Below are 17,958 nucleotides of genomic sequence, written 5' to 3' on the forward strand. Positions count from 1 at the left end.
AAATGAAACAGTTATCTCTTTTTGATATTTTGAAATTTTGAAATATCTTTGATTAGTAGGGAGTTACGGTAACATGTATGGGGCTTAACTGATTGGCAGTTTAGGGCAACACATGTATCTGAGTGTTCAGGTCAGCCTTTATCAAATCAATAATACTGCGATACCTACTTTGGTTTCAGAGATCAAAAATGAGTTAATATGTAGGAGTATCCCTTGTTAAAAAGAGTATATAAACATCAGTGGTTAATGCCAGAATAAATTCTGAGTTTCCTTGTTTGTGTTCTGGGTAAGTAGACATTTATAATTGAGTTCTTCTAGAAGCTTCAAGCACTTTACACTTTACACTTTTTAGCATAGACTTGAAGCATAAGGGGTTACCTGTGGGATTATGAGGTTTGAAGGCATGTCTAAATATTGTGTATTCTCTCTAGAGTTAATGTGGCAGGAGGCCCTGTACCGCATAGAATACCAGTGTCCTACTGGGAGTATTTTTCTTTGTTCTACCCTGTTCTCTCTTGACTTGGCCCTATCTGGTCCTATAAGGTTTGAGGACCACTATGTAGGATAGCATACTTGGTGTTTTTTTTTTTTTTTCCCGTTTATTTATTTCTTTTTTCTCTTGTTTGGCTCAGTGTAGACCATCTTTATTGGCAGGTGTTAAGTGCAAACCAGTAACAAATCCAGCATGATGGCAAAGGAGGGGAGGCATGGCTCCCCTTAGCCTGGAGGGACCTGTGACCAGGTCAGTGGTGCCCGGGCATTTGACTTGACTATGGCCACTTTGGGCCTGGAATCCTCTGGAGAACAAGCTCCCAGGCAGGGGAGCTCCTCACGATGTGGAGGAAGGGGCGGCTCCCAGAAGGGACATGGACTGTGCCCTCTCCTAGGCCACTTGGCTTCCACTCACCACACACCTCGAAAGCCCAGCTCAGGGCAGGAGCTGCCCCTCTCCAAACTTGGGTGTCTGCCTTATGCCTCAGTTTTCTTCCTGCCAGTGATTCGCCAGGTTGGACCACCAGACCCTGTTAGTAACCCAGCCTGACCCAAATTGAGAAGTTCCCACCACATACCGTATATGAGCCACTGTATGGGTTGCAGGCTCTTGGAGGCCGCTGGGATCTCTGGGGGCTGGCCCTAGCCCTTTTGAGTCTTTTGACCCTCCCTAGGCTGCAGAAATTAATCCAGAATGATAGGCGTTGACGTTGCCACGCAAACATCTTGTGGATTTGCCATATCTCTTTCCAGGATGTATTTATTGACTGTGTGCTTTGAACTGCCCGAGATGTGTCACAGGGCATGGGGCATTCACTCCTAGGCGAGTCTGGGAGATGGGCTAGAAAGTCTGACTGATGCAGTGTTACGCATCAATATTCCTTGAGTTTTCGTGTTCCTGATCGTGCAAAATCACATACAAGGGAGAAGGAGATTCCTTGCTTCAGTGGTGCCATCTAACCATAGACTTTTATTTTTAATTTTTGTTTTTACATTTATTTACTTTTGAGAGACAGAGAGAGACAGTGCCTCCTGAGTAGGGGAGGGGAAGAGAGAGGAGGAGACACAGAATCCGAAGCAGGCTCCAGGCTCTGAGCTGTCAGCACAGAGCCCGACGTGGGGCTCGAACCCACAAACCATGTGATCATGACCTGAGCCAAAGTTCAACGCTCAACCAACAGAGCCACCCAGGTGCCCCCCAACCGTAGACTTGTAATTGCTTTCCCAAGAGAGCTGACTTCCTTATCCTCCTGTGTCCTCCTGGCCATCTTTGACGCTGGTGTTTCTACGAAGTCCAGGCCACCCACCATGTGCTCTGGGCCTGTTTGTGGACCTAGAGCAGTCTTCGTGTCCCCTGGCCCAGGTTTGTTTTCTTTGTTGGTACCATTTTGTCCCTTCTGTTAATTCCCAGTCGTGTCCACAGGCTGTCCCACTACCCTACAACAGCGATTCTGGAATTCTCCGAGCCCCAGGCGAGGGGTGTGGCAGGAGTGCGCCATGTCAGATGTCTTGGGAGATGAGGGCAGTACACAGAGCTAATACACATTCTTTGTTGCAAGTCTCTCGGAAGCACTAATATATCAGTGTGGTTCATGCCTCCCCGGCAAGTCCGTGCAGCTCGGTAGCTCTGACCAGGAAGACAGCTGTCCCCTTTACAGAGCTCTTCACATGTCCCAAGCTGTGATGCCCTCGAGATGCCAGCAGGGAAATCCGATTCGGGGGTAGCATATGTTACACTGCTGTGGCCACGGGCACTGCCCCCGCCCTCAGAGGGCTCACCATGGACAGCTCAATGGCACGCTGGACTTCGTTCCTAGAAGGACACTTCTTCTTCCCCCATGTTGTGAGGCTGTGAGGCAGGAGTCCCTGGAGCCTCCCTCCATCTGGCTCTGCAGATGGCTCTGCAAACCCAAGCAAGAGGGCTCCACCGGCCTTTCTTTGGGCCCAGCGCCCGCAAGAGGGGCCAGTTGCTCCCGCCATTCTCCGCTTCTTTCCACTCTGGGGTTAGGAGAGGTCTGGCCCCATGGAACTGCTCTCTCCGTGGCATGATGCCCCAGACCCTGCAGGTGTGTATGTTTAGTTTGTAGCATTTCTTTCCTCTCCACCAGGACTTAGGTGTTCTGAGGGCAAGGCCCGTGGTGTATCCCAGCTTCTCCTGCAGTCTGTGGGGAGGAGCAGGAGTTCACTACGGTGTCTGTTAAATCTGTAATTACAAAATGGAGGGTCAAGTTCTGGAAGTCATTAAAAAATCTTTGTTTTCATACTTATTTTTGAGAGAGAGCGAGCGAGTGCATGGGGTTGGGGGCAGAGAGAGGGGAGACAGAATCCTAAGCAGGCTCCAGGCTCTAAGCTGTCAGCACAGAGCCTGATGCGGGGCTCGAACTCATGAACCGTGAGATCATGGCCTGAGCTGAAGTCTGTGCTTAACCGACTGAGCTCCCCAGGCGGCCCTGGAAGCAGTTTTAACTTGCTCCAATTCCACGCAACTTGCCCCATCGCTCCATGCCTCAGTTTTCTAAATTCTAAGGGGCAGCTGATGTTCCTCAAATGGCTCCAGAGGACATTGGAGAAACTTCCTTGGTTCCGTACCCGCTGTATGCCTGCTCCTGTGCACAGGGTGGCGTCCAGGGCTTCTTTCTGTCATTCACAAATCCCGCGAGATGGAGGTATCACTGACCTGCTTCCGCGACTGAGCAGGCACACAGAGCTGAATGACTTTCTCAGAGTCACAGTGCTCTTCAGTTCGACAGGTGTAATTAACACGGAGGGCTGCCTCACTCCAGAATCTGTGTGTGTGTGTGTGTGTGTGTGTGCGCGCGCGCGTGTGTGTCTGTGCGTGCGCACATTCATATATGTGTAAATCTGCATACACACATACCCCTATGTATACCCATTTAGAAAGCGGGGAAATATACATATATACATGCATAGTGTATAACACACTTAGGTATATAACACATTTAGGAAGTGTGGTGAAATATGTATACACACACACACACACACGCACGTATGTACCGTTGGCCCTTAACACAGATTTTAATTGTGTGGGTCCACTTAGACGCAGATCTTTCCCTATAAATACAGTGCAGTATGTAAATGTATTTTCTCTTCCACATGATTCTCTTAAAAACATTTTTTTTAACTTTATTGTAAGAGTACAGCATGTGATACATAAACCATACACAAGATGTGTTAATCAACTGTTTATGTTCTCTGTAAGGCTTCCAGTCACCAGTAGGCTATTAATAGTTAAATTTGGTTGGAGTCAGAAGTTAATCAGATTTTCGACTCTGTAGGGGGTTGGTGCCCTTAACCCCTTGTGTGGTTCAAGGGTCAGTGGTGTATGTGTTTGTGTTGTATTTCCCCCGACACTTCCTGAATGTGCTGTAAACCAAGAGCGCCTCACTGTAATTCCGATTTTCACAATAAATGTTACACCATCATGCCACCATCCTTTCCTTCTCTGAGTGGCTGTGACCCTTTGGCCCTTGTGATCAGCGCCTATCAGGTGCTCCCTGGGTCCGGTCGCTCGCGCACCCGTTTTCTCAGACACATCTGCTCTCTGTTGGGTCTGCGAGGTACCAGCGTGTGTGTGTGTGTGTGTGTGTGTGTGTGTGTGTGTGTTGAACTGAAATTCTTAAGCCTGCAGAGTGTACTCCCAGGTTGTCAAAACGGATAAGACAGATGTTTTGCAGATGACTTAAAAGATTCTTGACACGATCCTGATGGTGTTTTCATAGGTTTTCAGGTCCTGGTCAGCCAGTCTCTGGAGCAGGTGCCTAATAAACAGGAGTAACTGTTTAATAAGCAATGTCAGAGTGACGGAGGGAGAGCAGGAATCTCAAGTCGAGCTCTGAGTTCTGTGAATCTGGGATGGATTATCGTTCCTGCCCTTTTTTGTGTGTAATGATTCATGTTTTTTCCTAAGAGGCTTCCTCTCTTTCCTACAGAAGCTATAGAATGTGGACTCCTTTCCTGGCACTTGGGGACCGGTTGGCCTGGGATAGAGGGTTGATGCAGAGGGAGACGTTCACAAAGGGGAGATTTTGGGTTCCAGAAGTGGCTGGAGAGCGGAAGCCGCCTCCTAAAACCAGCCTCTCCTCTTCATTTCCCGAATGCTTTCACTGCTTGACGCAGGCACCGTTTGCCCTTCTTGGTGAGCTGTCCGCATTGTGTTAAAGTGCAAGGATAAATTGCCTATCGGGGGAGCTAATTTTAGGTGTTGGGAAGTTCTAAAACTTTTCCTGTTCTTTTAGAGGAAGCACTTCTCCCGCCCGGAAAACAAGCCTGACTTGGTTTTAAAGTCAGGAAAGGGGAGACCAGATGAAGCCCCTTGGGAGCAATGGGCCGTGTTTACTTTCTCCAGAGCGACCGGTGCTGGGCACGCCGGGCACCTGGGAGTCCCTGGCTGGCAGTGTGGGTCCCCCATGCTGTAAACGCAGGGGTGGGTTTTCCATGCAGCAAACGTAGGGGTGAGTGGGGCATGCTTGGGGGACCTTCTGCTGGAGACAGTGACTCCAGCTTCAGAATAAATCCATGACTCTGGCCTCAGCGAGTGAAGTTGTGTCTCTCTGAAATTATAAGCGCAAGTGGGTGAGTCCCTGTGTTAGAATTCCCGATTTATTTTCTGGAAGAGCTTGGGACAGATGTGGTTTTGTGGGGAATGTTTGTACCCAATTCGGGGTATTTGAAGAGTGAGGTGGAAATTCCTCGTGGATCTGCCAGAAGGCTGCACGGGCCTCTTGGTTGGAATGACGCACGCTTAGCGTCAGGACGTGGGACAGCATGTGGCTCTTTCTTTCCTCTTCTTTTCTAAAGAGCAGACTGTTTAGAAGAGCCCGCTGTCCCCGTGGGCACTGATGGAAACGCAGATTCCCTGGGGCAGGTGGCAGAGAGAGGCTTGGCTGACACCGCATTAGCCGTGACGGTGCAGGGGCTAAGGGACTATCTTTAGCGGGGCAGGGGTGAGGGTGGGCGGGCTCCAGGAGGCCATTGGGGAAAACTCAGAAGTGGCATGGAGAGGAGTGTTATTTGAGGGACCAGTAGTGACATTGTGCTTTTCGTGGGTCATACTGGGGCAGAGACCAGGGTCTTCCTGTGGCTGTGTCCGGTTCTTACAACCCCCGTCAAGTCCGTTTTTGGAGAAACCGTTAACAGCCTCTGCTTCCTCCTGGGCTAGGTTGTCCAGAAAAACAGTTGCTAGAAAGAGCTATTTGCAGAGGCAGAGGGTTGTGGCCCTTCATGTTTTAGTAATTATTCCTTAGATTTCCCGGAGTCCCAGATCCCCTTAATGGATGTTAATAACAGTCGTGGAGTCTCTGTTGGCACATCGCAGGGCCTAATGGGGCTTTTACTCTCGTCACCTTGGTTTATCTGCTTCTTGCCCATGGATACGTGTGACTGTGCTGCCCTTGTGCAAAGGTGACTGCTTCTTACAGAGCGAGAATTGGGTTGAGCGTGGAGATGCTCTCCCCCGGCTGCCCCCTTTCTCCTCGATGGACGTCGACAGCCATGACTCGAGCAGGCTTCTGTCTTCCACCGCTGGGCTGACTTGTCGGCTTCCCTCCTGCGTGGCTTGGGGCACGTGTGGGTGGGCTGCCGGGGCTGTCTGTATCACCCGGGCTCTCAAGGAAGTTTCTGCTTCCAGGGAAGAGATTCTTGCAGGGTTTTCTCTGTGGCTCTAGGGAGAAGAGTAGGTGGCTTTAAAATGAAAAAAAAAAAAAAAAAGAAAAGAAAACACCAACCCCCCCCCCCCCCCAAACACATAATTACCATGTAGGCACTGTTGCAGTTAACCCCGGTTTTGGCCTCCATTCTGGAACAAGTTCGCTGGTTTAGACAAACCCCTTATTAGGTAACGGCTCGTTATTTATTCCTTTCCTCTCCTAGTCATTTACTCTGTGAGAGTCGCTCCTACCTGACCTTCCGCTGGTTTCTGTGCAGCACCTCCTGGAGTGATGCCGTGCTTCCCCAGCAGGGTTCCTCACTCGGGGTGCCAGCACTTGCCCCCAGACAGCCAGGTGTTGAGTGTAATGAACTGTTGGACTCGATCAGTGCTCCCTAAGTGCTCCCCAGCGGTGCCTGCCCTCTGTTCTCCTGGGATATGGAATGGGGAAGTTGGACCCCCTGCGGCCCCTGGGCTGGGGTGGGGGTGGGGGGTGGAGCTGGGAGGGGCTGCAGAAGGCAGGGCAGATGGACTTGGACTTCATTTGGCACTGGGCTCTCTCACTCAGTGTCACCCTGGCTCCTTTCTCCAAAGCTTCATTAATGGAACCACTGTTTCAAAAACCTGAGATCCTGCCTTGTGGGCAATTGGGCCCCAGGGCTGGCCGGGGAATCCCTCGCCTCTCACGGGGCACTGGGTTGTCAGAACCAGCTGGTGGCCATCAGAGGGCTGTAGCTGTCGTTCTAGCTGGATGATCTGGATTCTCAGCCCCTAGCTTTAAAACCCCTGCCTTGTTGGATACCTTGAGTCATAAAAGAAATGTGGCATGTGGAGTAGGGGTGGGAGGAGGGAACAGGTGGCTGGAGCTGTTTCGTGCTTGCCACCCACTTAGGCTCTCCTTTCTTAATAGGCTTCAGGAATCCTGGAGCGCATAATGTACAGCCGTGGAGTTCCACGCATGTCCCCTGACTTCGAAATGTAAATGAAATTTGCAGGGTTGGGAGGAAGGGGCCCCGCATTCCTGCTGTCTCTCAGGGTCCCAGGAGGTGCGGCAAAAGCACCCCTGAGCAGCGATTGGCCTGTTATTACTGGTCTTCGCTGCTCACCAAGCTAATAAAGGGGCAGAAGGAAGCCTCTGTAAAGGCACTTGGGACTGTGCCAGGCTGAGTCACAGCTGACTTAGGGAAATGCCACACAGGACGCCTTCAGTTCCCCCCCCCCATTCTAAATGGAGGTTTGCAACTGCATAGTCAGAAAATGAATCAGCGTCAGGGGAAAGTATGCATGAGAAACTCAACAGAAACGGGAGCGTGGGAGGGCCACCGAATGGCGCTGCAGATACAGACCCACATCTTTGGTCTGGCTCGTCCCTCACAGAAGGTGTGTCCTGATGCCAGGGGTTAGAGCGGAAGCGGGAGGAAGGGGGACCACTGTGCGAGTGGATCCATTCTGTTCGCTTAGCCGGGCTTTTTCCCTGGCTGGCACAGGGTGCCCTGGGCACGGGGACATGTCTCCACCTTCTCAGCCCAGGGCAGGGCGGTGTGGCAGCGTGGTGGCGTGGCGAGGGCCAGCTGGAGGGTGGAGGGAACACTTTCAAAGTGGAGGGTCAACATGACATGTCACCCGAGGAGCTTTGAGAAAAGGATCCCCAGGCGCCATTCCAGATCCATTGAGTCAGACTCAGCAGGAGGTACAGGGAGACTGGAATGCGTGCAAGCGCCCCAGGGTGATTAAATTACTTTCTCCACTGGACACCCACTGCTCCCTGGGCTCAGACTGGCCTCGAACCTTGTCCAGTGAGGACCCTGAGTTCGAGGCCACCCTGGGGTCCTCATCACACTGTGTCTCATTAATTCTAAAATGCACATTCCCTTCCCCCCCCCCCATGTTTTAACATCTCTGAGATCAGGATGTGCCTCACAATGGACAGTGTTTCATGGTTTAATTGATACCATTTTTCTTCCTAAGTGGTATGGAAAATTAATGGTGTGCCCCGCAGTCAATGGTGTCTTGATTCAGTGACCCGTGTTGCTTTTGCTTAAGCTCTTGCGGGAGCATATTCTTTCTGGCCTGCCTCCTATGCAGCTCCTGGTGATCAGCACAGGCAAAGCCCTGAAGCTGCGTAAACAGCGGCACACGACCGTGAGGGCTTCTGTCCCTGTCATCGCAGTGTGGCTTTACAGGGGACTGTGACCTGTGTTTCACTCTGCTTTGGGATTGATGTCCTTTTGGCTAATGAGGACAGTGATGCCCATTTTACACACTGGGGCACTGGCCCCCTGAGAGGGACTGAGCGACTTGTTCCAGGTGGACCACTAGCAAGTGGCAGTAGCTCTGACACCAAATCCAGTCGCTCGCGTCAGCACGTCCTCCTTCCGGCCTTTCCCACTCACCTTTGTTCACGGCCCTTTACCTTCCCAGGTAGCAGTCGGGTGAACGCAGTCAAGATGACTGATTCCTTTAGTCCAGTCTTGCAGCCTGACTTCTTAGAAGCCAGTCTTGAGCAGTAGTTGTCTGTTAACTGCTTGGAGACTCCACAAACTAGGGAATGCAAGCTCTTTTTGCTCAGGGCCACGTGCTGGAGAAGTGCCAGGAATCATCTCCTCCATTTCCTGGATTTTGAGTGACAGCGGCATTCTGTGTTCTTCCCGTGGATGAGCCGCGTATCTCTGTGCAGCAAGTTTATTCCTCTCTCTGAACTTGGCCAGGCCTCGGAGGGAGGGTATTCTATCACCCTAAGGTTTCAGCACAAGGAATGGCAGTGGGTGGAGATAATAATGGCCCAGTGCCTGCTTCCAGGACGCGGTGCTTCCTTGTGGCCCCGGGGCGGGTCCCTGGACACCTAAGGCTCTGTGTCCCTGCAATTGCTGAAGCCAGTGGTGATTGGCCCCACTGTCTGGGGACCCGGCCACGGAGGTTGTGACCTCAGTGCTGGTGTTTTGTGTTTAGTGCCTGTTCCTTTAATTTCATATTGTAGGCTTAGGGATCGAGATGGAAATCCAATGATATAACAGTAATGAATAAGGATCGGATGCCTACTCGAAGCCAGGCATTGGTGGTACCCCTCATCAGCCCTCATTTAAACAGTCCCTCTTGCTAAGTCAGTAGGTTGGCTGTGTGCCGGGGTCCTGGGCCGTCCCGGGATGCTCTGCTGCCCTGGTGTGGCTATTAACATGCTCCCTTTCACTTCCATAAGTGTTGCCATGTGGGTGAAAAGAGTGAGTTCATCCTGTTCATGTGCCTTGTCTCATTTAATCCATCCAATGACACCATGGTAAGGGCAATATTAGTCCCCCCCTAATTTCAGTGATGAAGGGAGCCCCAGAGTCTGTGAGACTCACCACTGGCCATGTGGCAGCAACACGTGGGGGTCACCCTGTGGATGCAGGCGGGCTGAGCCCCGAACCCAGTGCTCAGGGCTGAACGAGAAGAAGCTGCTTCCAGAAGCTAGCCTTCAGTGCCAGGAAGGCCGGGCTCCTCAGGCCTTCTCTTCAGAAGGCTGCACCCTGTCAGCAGAACGGGTTGGCTGGGAATACCAAGACCTCCCGGGTGTGGTGAGGAGACTGGCAGAGGTGGAGATGAGGGATGGTGGCGCACAGACGGCGGCTGATAAATGCAGGTGGTTACTTCCTCTGTGGGGGGCGGGGAGGGGGCAGCTGCCTGCACAGATTGAGAGCCTCTGTAGTTAGGAAGAGAGGGATTGTAGTTTCATCTCACAGGTTCTGTGTGTGCACACATGTGTGCAAGCATGCACGTGTGTGCACAAGTGTGTGAGCATGTGTGTGTGTGCGTGCACGCGGCCCTGTGTGCACCTATATCTTACACTGTTGATTAAAGAGAGTTACAGAGGTCTTTAAGCTTCCAAATAGGTTTTCCATATTGCTGCGCAAGCGGGAATTTTGGAGGGCGGTTTATATGAATAACTGAGACAAAAAAATCTTCCTGGAAGATGTTCGTTAGACTTGAGACGTTAAAAATCAGAGTCAAAGCTCAGGGCAGAGAGAAGCAGGGTCTGAGCTGCCCCTTTGGGAGCTGTGGTGGTCAGGGTGTGAGGTCGCTTCTTGAGAGGAGTGGTGTTGTGCCGGCTCTGTGGCCTTGGGCGGGGTGTGTACCCCCATTCTGCATGCAGGCGCAGACAGGTGCATGCTACCTGTGTAAAGTGTCGAGTGCCGTGAAGGGTGTTGCCAGAGCACTGCTGGGGTCTGGACAGGCTCGTTCATTGGGCTTACTGGCTGGCGTCGCGCAGGATGTGGGGTTGGCGTAAGCACCGTGGTAGAAGACAAACTCACTGCCGCCAGGAGCTCTCGCTCGGAGCCACGTGGAATTGTTCAGCCCGCTCCTCTGCCGGCCTCCCGCGGCAGTTGGAAAGCACTCCGCTAAGGTCCTTGTCTCCCCAGGAGAGGTGGCAGCTGCAGTCCTGCAGATGGGGTCTGCTCGCAGAGGAAGGTTTTCCCAGAGGGCGAATTGGGGCCAGATGCTTACCATCAGTGGTCAGCAGGGCCCCCCCCCAACCCGCCATGTGCATGGCAGTCTCTCTGCGACATCTATCTGTGTCTAGAACCACCAATGCCTCGGAGCCACCAGGGGTTGCTTGTGGATTCTCTGGCCCCGTGGGGACTAGCTCCCCGTACACCATTGTGGTGTGATTGCCATCTAGGTCACGACACTGGCTGCAACGTTGTGAAATTCCAGCATCTACAAAGTTTAGACCTACTGAGATTTAGAGACAGTGGTGAAATGGGGCAGGCAAAAACTGCTCAGGATAGATGCCCAAGAGTTAACAAGAGACTGCTAAATGAACCCTTCTCATTTTTTTTTTAAGTTTATTTATTTTGAGAGAGAGGAAGAGAGAATCCCAAGCAGACTTCATACTATCAGCTCACGGAGTGGACTTGGGGCTCCATCTCACAAACCATGAGACTGTGACCTGAGCCAAAATCAAGAGTTGGATACTTAACCGCCTGAGCCACCCAGACACCCCAAATGGTCCCTGCTTATTAAAAGATAGCTCTTTTCTTTAGAGATGTGCTTTTGATTGGCACATCATTTATCAGGAGCCATCAGAAACCAATCAGTGTTTATTAAAAGACTGTCCCAGGCTCTGTGGGATGCAAGAGAAGTGTAACATATGCCAAGACCATATTCACCCGTGGGGAGCAAGGAGTGACTGGGCTTCAGGTAACCCAGGGACGGCTTCTATGGGAAGCCTGATGCCAGGTCAGCCCGCATCCAGGCTCACAGTCCGTGGGGGCAGGAGGAGGGGCATCAGCCATTTGCTGCTACCAGAGCCTTTTCCTATATCTCTTGTGACCCTTGGTCACTTTCTCCCTGGCAGAGTTGTTTACTTGTTCATTTCCACTCCAGGAATTTGGAAGGCCAGGATCAGAGCGTGTGGAGGGGCAGCTGACATGCGGGCATGGGCAGTGGAGGCAGGAAGCCCCACGTGGTCCAGGTTCATACCCCTTGGGGCCCCCTCCCAGACACTGCTGCCTTCACGCTGGCTGGGGTGGGCGGCGGGAGAGCTCCCCTTGAATTCTCTTGCCCAGACAGGAGCACACCTCTCCTGCTTCAAGTCCTCGCAGCACAGCTGGGGCCCATCTGGATAGTTTCACGCAGCTAGATTGCTCGGTAACTAGCTTAATTACATCTGGCCACCTTCTTGGGGTTGGGGGCTGGTTTGGTCCCGTCTGCCTGTAGCCACCTTCCGAGCAGGGGAGGAGGGGAGCCATCTTGCCCACAAGCGGACTTGGGAGTCTGACCTGCTTTGCTTGGTTTCCTTTCTTATGAAGGGAGGAAAATAGAAACATCCACTTTGGATGACGCATGTCATTAGCTCAGTGCTGGTCCTGACCAAGCACAGTGAATGTCAGATTTTCTTTTTCTTTTTCTTTTCTTTTTTTTTTTTAATGTTTTATTTATTTCTGAGAGAGGGAGAGAGACAGCACGAACAGGAGAGGGTCAGAGTGAGAGGGAGATACAGAATCTGAAACAGCCTCCGGGCTCTGAGCTGTCAGCACAGAGCCCAACGCGGGGCTCAAACCCACAAACTATGAGATCATGACCTGAGCCGAAGTCAGACGCTTAACCGACTGAGCCACCCAGGTGCCCCAAATGTTAGTTTTTCTTGACGCCGCCTGCCTCCCCCAACCCAGGGCCTCCAGACCCCCAGAATCCTAGGCCACAGAGAACCCATGGAGAGGCAGGCGGGCTCTTGCTATCGTGAGAAGACCTCTTTTCTCCCCGGATGACCGTCCCCGGCTCCCACTCTGCACCCCATGCCCAGCACAGTGCTTCTGCTCAGCAAGTGTTTTTCAACCGGCAGAACATGCTAGAGAATCTTAGCACTTCATGGTTGTGAAGTTGGGGTCCATGGAAAAGTAACGCACGCCCGTGGTGGGAGGCTTGTGGGCGCCCCCCACCAGATGTGGGAAGAGGTGGTGGGTGGAGGTGGGAACAGCACAAGCAAGGTCCAGACTTTAACCCAAGACAGGGAGGTGGGAGAGGGTGCCCTGAGGCGATGCACAAAGCTCTGCCCGAGGACATCTGATAGAGAGAAGGACATGTCTTCTTGTCTTCAGGGTGTCCCCAAGCCAGGGTGGCACTGGTGGTTATGATTTCAGGCCGTGGGCCATTTCCCTTCTGCAATCACAAGAGACTGCAGTGAGCAAAGAAGCCTCCAGGCAAAGCGTGAAGTTGGTGGGCGAGCCGTGCGGTTCACACGGGCCAGTGTGGTGGAGACGGGCTGGGAGGAATGGCTCTCACAGGGAGAAGGGCCTCAGAGGCTGCATGGGGCCCGGGAGGGAGCACGAGAAGCAGGAGGTTTGGGGGAGGAGAGGCGGGCTGGCTGGGCGGGATGGTTGGGCCAGGAGACGTTGGGTGGTAGCACTGTGAGCAGTGACAGGGGTCTTGAGGCCGCAGATGTGAGTGCTCGGGTGAGCTGGGCAGGACCACCCAGAGCACAGGGCCAGCCATGGGGCGCGGGGTGGTGGGATACCCCTTCAGGAGAGTGAGGCAGTGAGCCCCAATGTCACAAGGCCAGACGAATCCACGTCGTAAGCGTGCTGATTCCTACCTCATTGTGGATGTGGGTTACCGATCATTCCAGGTCCGTTCTGTTTCTGCCGTGGGGTCCGAGGAGGAGGAGCACCTGAGCGGCACGCGCCCCATTCGCCTGCCCCCTGGCCCTCTGCTGGGCACTGGGGGCAATGGTCCAGTGAGACCAGGAACGCAGATGCATTGAGCATGAGGTCAGAGGGCTCTGGACACGAGCCTGGCCTTTGTGGAGAAGCGGAGAGGCCATGGTGTGTAGTTTTCTTTGGGCAGGTTACGGCCACAGACCATAGGGCCTTGGGGGGAAAACCATGCTCTTCTGTCTAATGCAAGAGACACCACTCCCAGGCAGAAGCCGATAACGGAAGAGTTGAAGGTGTTGTGAGAATATGCGTGTGGGGGTGGGTTTATCACTTGTGTAATTACCTATGCATGTACCCATGTGTGTGTGCGTGCATGTGTGCGTGTTCCATGGGGTATCTTCATCACTCAGTTCTGATCGATCGTGCTCTTGGGCTGCCCGAGACACCGCCCTCTGGAAAGCACTGCCCCCAGGGACCCAGGAAGGCTTTCTCCAGCCAGCTGAGATCGTCAGGGATCGCTTAAAGTTTTGCCTTCTGATTCTCCCTGTAAACCCCGGAGCCAGCCCGTCCTTAAATGGAAATAAGTGTACAGTTTCGCCTCTCATTGTGATTAGCTGGTTGCATTAAATTAATTGTCGTGTTGCCCGGAACCAAAGCTTCTTAAAATGAAGACTGTTTCACTGTGGAAGTTTATGCAGGATCGAGCATGGTAGGAAGATTGACTTCCCGAGGAAAGAGAAAAATGCCCTGAACGCCAAGCCTGGAGCTAAGGACCTGAAATTTGGGTGCAAAACGGTTCTTTTCTCTTCCTGTGTTACCTGGGAGGGGTCACTGGATTCACATGCTAGCCACCTGTATTTGTCGTTCTTTGATTTTTAATGTACTCCCCTTTTATTAAAAATTCTTTTTAATGTTACTTGTTTTTGAGAGAGCGCGCATGAGCTAGGGAGGGCAGAAAGAGAGAGGGAGACTCAAAATCCAAAACTGGCTCCAGGCTCTGCACTATCAGCGCAGAGCCTGACATGGGATTCGAACTCACAAACCGGGAGATCATGACCTGAGCTGGAGTCAGAGGCTTAACCGACTGAGCCACCCAGGTGTCCCTAATGTAACCCCTTTTAAAAGATCCTCTTGGTTACAGTATGCAGCCCACTGAGGGCTGGCTTAAGTGGTGGAGAAGGGAATTTCTTTTTTTTTTTAATTTTTAAAAATGTTTTATATATTTTTGAGAGAGAGACAGCGTGAGCAGGGGAGGGTCAGAGAGAGAGGGGGACACAGAATCTGAAGCAGGCTTCAGGCTCTGAGCTGGCAGCACAGAGCCTGACGTGGGGCTCGAACCCACGAATGGTGAGATCATGACCTGAGCCGAAGCCAGACACTTAACCGTCTGAGCCACCCAGACGCCCCCGGAGAAGGGAATTTCTTATGGAACGTGGGGGTATCTCATGTCACTGAAAGAAGGAAGTCTGCCTGGCCTCAGAAGGCCAGGTGTGAAGCAGGACATGGAGGCAGCCCAGGGCACGCACTGGGTCATGGCCAGACCGCAGCAGCCGCACCAGGTCACTGCTCTCCTCTGTCTCTGCGGAGGGCTTCTCTCTGTCTTGGGAAGCCTACGCCTGTTTGTCCTGGCTTCGGCTTCCCAGCCTGGATTGAGCCCGCGCCTCTTTGGTGATCGGCTTCGTTTAGCGTGGTTGCCCGGTCCTGGTGCATCCTGCAGCCCGGGGGACGGCGTGGTGGGGGTGCATGGGCCCAGCCACTTCTCAAAGAAAGGAGGTGCTCCCTCTGACGGTGCTCTGAGTACCTGCATTTCAAGCATGTGATGGAGGCACATAGATGGCGCTTGGTGTCTGGGAGTCTGAAGGCTCTCAAAGTGTTTGTTTCCAGTTCTGCCGGAGTCGTTCCGGGCCTGCGCTGAGAGGGAGGAGATGGCAGCACAGACCCAGGGGCCACGCGTCTGTCACACCCTCTCCGGGGGTCTCAGTGTGAGCCGCTCCTCCCGTTCGGGGGGTGAAGGCAGTGACCTGAGAGGGAGGGTGGGCGAGGCAGCGGCAGCGGGGCCATCGGGTTTGGGTCTTTCCCCGGCGCATCCTCTGCCGTGGGCCTGCGCAGGGGGCGCGGAGGGCGGGGGGGTGGGCAGGGCTGGCTGCGGGCTGCTCGGGGCTGGCGGCCAGGACGGAAGCAGACCGCATCTCTCCGGCTACTGCATGGTGCCTTCGTGCACTTACAAAACACCCAGCGTCATCGCGTCCTGTCCCGCCACTGAGGACTCCCCGACAGCTGTGGGAGGGGGTGAGGGTCGCCCGGGAGACCCATGGGTGGCCTCGGCACCCCCTGCCTGCACTTCCCTGCACACGTTTGTGGGGCTTTCTCCCAGGGCCATGTGGCCTGATGGTGAGGCGCTTGGCGCCCACACTGCCTGGGTGGCGGCTGGATGTAGGGACCAGACGGCGCTCGTGTGCGGGGTTTGGAATCTCTTCCTCAGGAAGCTGCCTGCAGGGTCACTGTGCCTCGAGCACAGCGTGTGGCAGAGGGGAGAGCCCCGGAGCGGAGACTGTGCACTCGGATGATGTGCAGAGCTTTGCCCGGGGCTGCGTCTGTCCAGCTGGGACAGGCAGGGGCCCCTGAGGAAGGCTGAGCCCCGTTCTCTCCTTCCTCACACCAGTCTCTTGCTCTTTTCCTCTCCTTTATTTACAGCGCAGATGGCCTGACATTTGTGTCCAGTCTATACCGGGAGCCACAGGGCTCGGCCGCTCTCAGCAGGGGGCTGTTCCCCCAGCCGCAGCCCTGCAAGAGGAAGGGAGGACTAAGGGAGATGTGTGAGGCCTAGAAGGTGGGACTTTCCCTCAAGCACAAGGATCCCACACAGAACAGCCACAGTTCTGCATCTTGGGCAAGAGTTGAGTGGACGTGAAATCACGGCGTAGCGTCCCATACGGCGGGCGGGGGCGTGGATGGCTGGACCGTTGCTGGGGGGGGGTTAGCAGCTCTGAGTGTGTTGTGGTCGGTGGTGCCCGTCGGGCCTTCCCCACCGCAGACCATGCCTGCGGGGTTCCAGGTTCTCCTCTCGTGGCCTGCAGAGCCCAGGGAGTGTGATGGGAGCCTGTCGGTGCCTGATGAGATACAAGGTCGTGTTCCCTGTGAAGGTGCCTTTAGCGGGAGGGAGTCAGTGGTGCTTCTGGGCTTGTGGACAGAGCACTGATTTGGGAGGAGAGGAGGGGACCCTCTGACGCATCACTGTGGCTGAGGGCAAGTCACTGGTTCTTTCTCTGCGGAATGTGTCACCCTGTGCTGTGTCTGCTGTACGGGTGAGGCCGTGGATGGAGGGCTTCATCCCCGTGCGGCGCTCCGCGTGACAGAACCAAAGTTACAAGCCTTGGGTGTCAGATTCTCATTTCCAGGGAAGCCAGTTTTGACGTATATTCCCTTTAAGTTCGGAGCTGGCTTCCGTTGGAGTGGAAACTTCCCACTCGCTCCACCGGGTGCCCAGTAATCCCAGGTTTTGGGAGCCGGGCCACCGTGATTCTTTTCTGACCACATTGAATATCAGGTTTTCAGCTTAGCTTCCTGATGATTTCACACCTCATTTCTAGTCCTCTCCTGCCCTTTCTCTGCCGTCATGTGGTAGCTTCAAACTGCCTCCCGGAGGAACCTTCCCAAGTGAATGTTTCTCAGTGAAATGCAGGGTGACGTTTGGGGTTAATAAATTGACACTTTCCCTGTTACCTCTTTACCTTTGGAAGAGTCATTTTTTAGGTGGTAGTGGGGTGGGAGGCGTTTCCTAGCAGGAGGAAGGCGGTTGGACTTAGGGAGGCCCGGCAGTGACCCGAATGCTGGAGAACCAGGGCTGGGCCGATCGTGGGTTCGAGGCCCGCTGAGCTGGGGCGTCCTGATCTGACCCGGTGAGCTGGCTTGCCAGGATGGAAATGGTGCAGTGGCCCAGGGAGTGTGTCCTCAACTCGCCTTTTCATCTAGTCCGGAATGTTGGCTGGAGTACTGGTCACGGCGCACACGAGGTGCGGCGTCAGCAATGACAAGAGGGGCAGTCCTGTGTCACGTCACCACTTCTAGCGTGCGGGCCTGACATGGACGAGGGTGGTCAGTCATGCATAGTGACCAGGACTGCTGGCCCGCCTTCCGGGGTGGTCCCCTCTCCATTTTTGTCCCCCTTCAGTGCCATCTTGCAGGGACATCAGAGCGACCTGTAGGATTTGAGCCACAAGTACGGCCAGGCTCCCCCTCAGAATCCCCCACCTCGCCCCAGTCTCGGTTTCTCTCCCTTTTGCCTGCATGGACAATGCGCGTCTGGGCCCCCTCGGGCCACTGCCACACAACACTGCACGCCGGGACATCAGCCTTCACCTCTCATGTCCTGGGGGCCGGAAGGCTGCCATCAGGTGCCCACACGGTGGGCTCTGGTGAGAGCTGTCTTCAGGTCCCTTTCTCGCTGTGTCCTCACATGGTGGAGGGGATCTGGGGAGGGGAGGCCTCTTCTGTAAGGCACTACTCCCAGAAGGAAGGCTTCACCCTCAGAACCGAACCACCCCCAGAGGCCCCGACTCCTAACACCATCATACTGGGCGTTGGGGTTTAAACAGGAATTTGGGGGCGACACAAAGTTTGGACCAGAGCAGACTGGCGGGGGGGGGGCTTCTCCTGTGGCTTTTGGGT

At 53.9% G+C, this 17,958-nt stretch overlaps 1 protein-coding gene across 1 annotated transcript in view; it reads left to right on the forward strand.

Moving 5' to 3' along the window:
* Positions 1–17,958, forward strand: part of GALNT2 (polypeptide N-acetylgalactosaminyltransferase 2) — a 189,986-nt gene that overhangs the window by 11,803 nt on the left and 160,225 nt on the right. Inside the window, exons 2-3 of the mRNA XM_077751686.1 lie at positions 8,201–8,299; positions 13,263–13,370. Of these exons, the coding sequence (XP_077607812.1) occupies positions 8,201–8,299; positions 13,263–13,370 (207 nt within the window). The remainder of the gene's footprint in view (positions 1–8,200; positions 8,300–13,262; positions 13,371–17,958) is intronic.

The sequence above is a fragment of the Crocuta crocuta genome, unplaced genomic scaffold, assembly GCF_008692635.1.
Source record: "Crocuta crocuta isolate KB4526 unplaced genomic scaffold, BGI_CrCroc_1.0 scaffold59, whole genome shotgun sequence".
Classification (NCBI taxonomy): domain Eukaryota; kingdom Metazoa; phylum Chordata; class Mammalia; order Carnivora; family Hyaenidae; genus Crocuta; species Crocuta crocuta.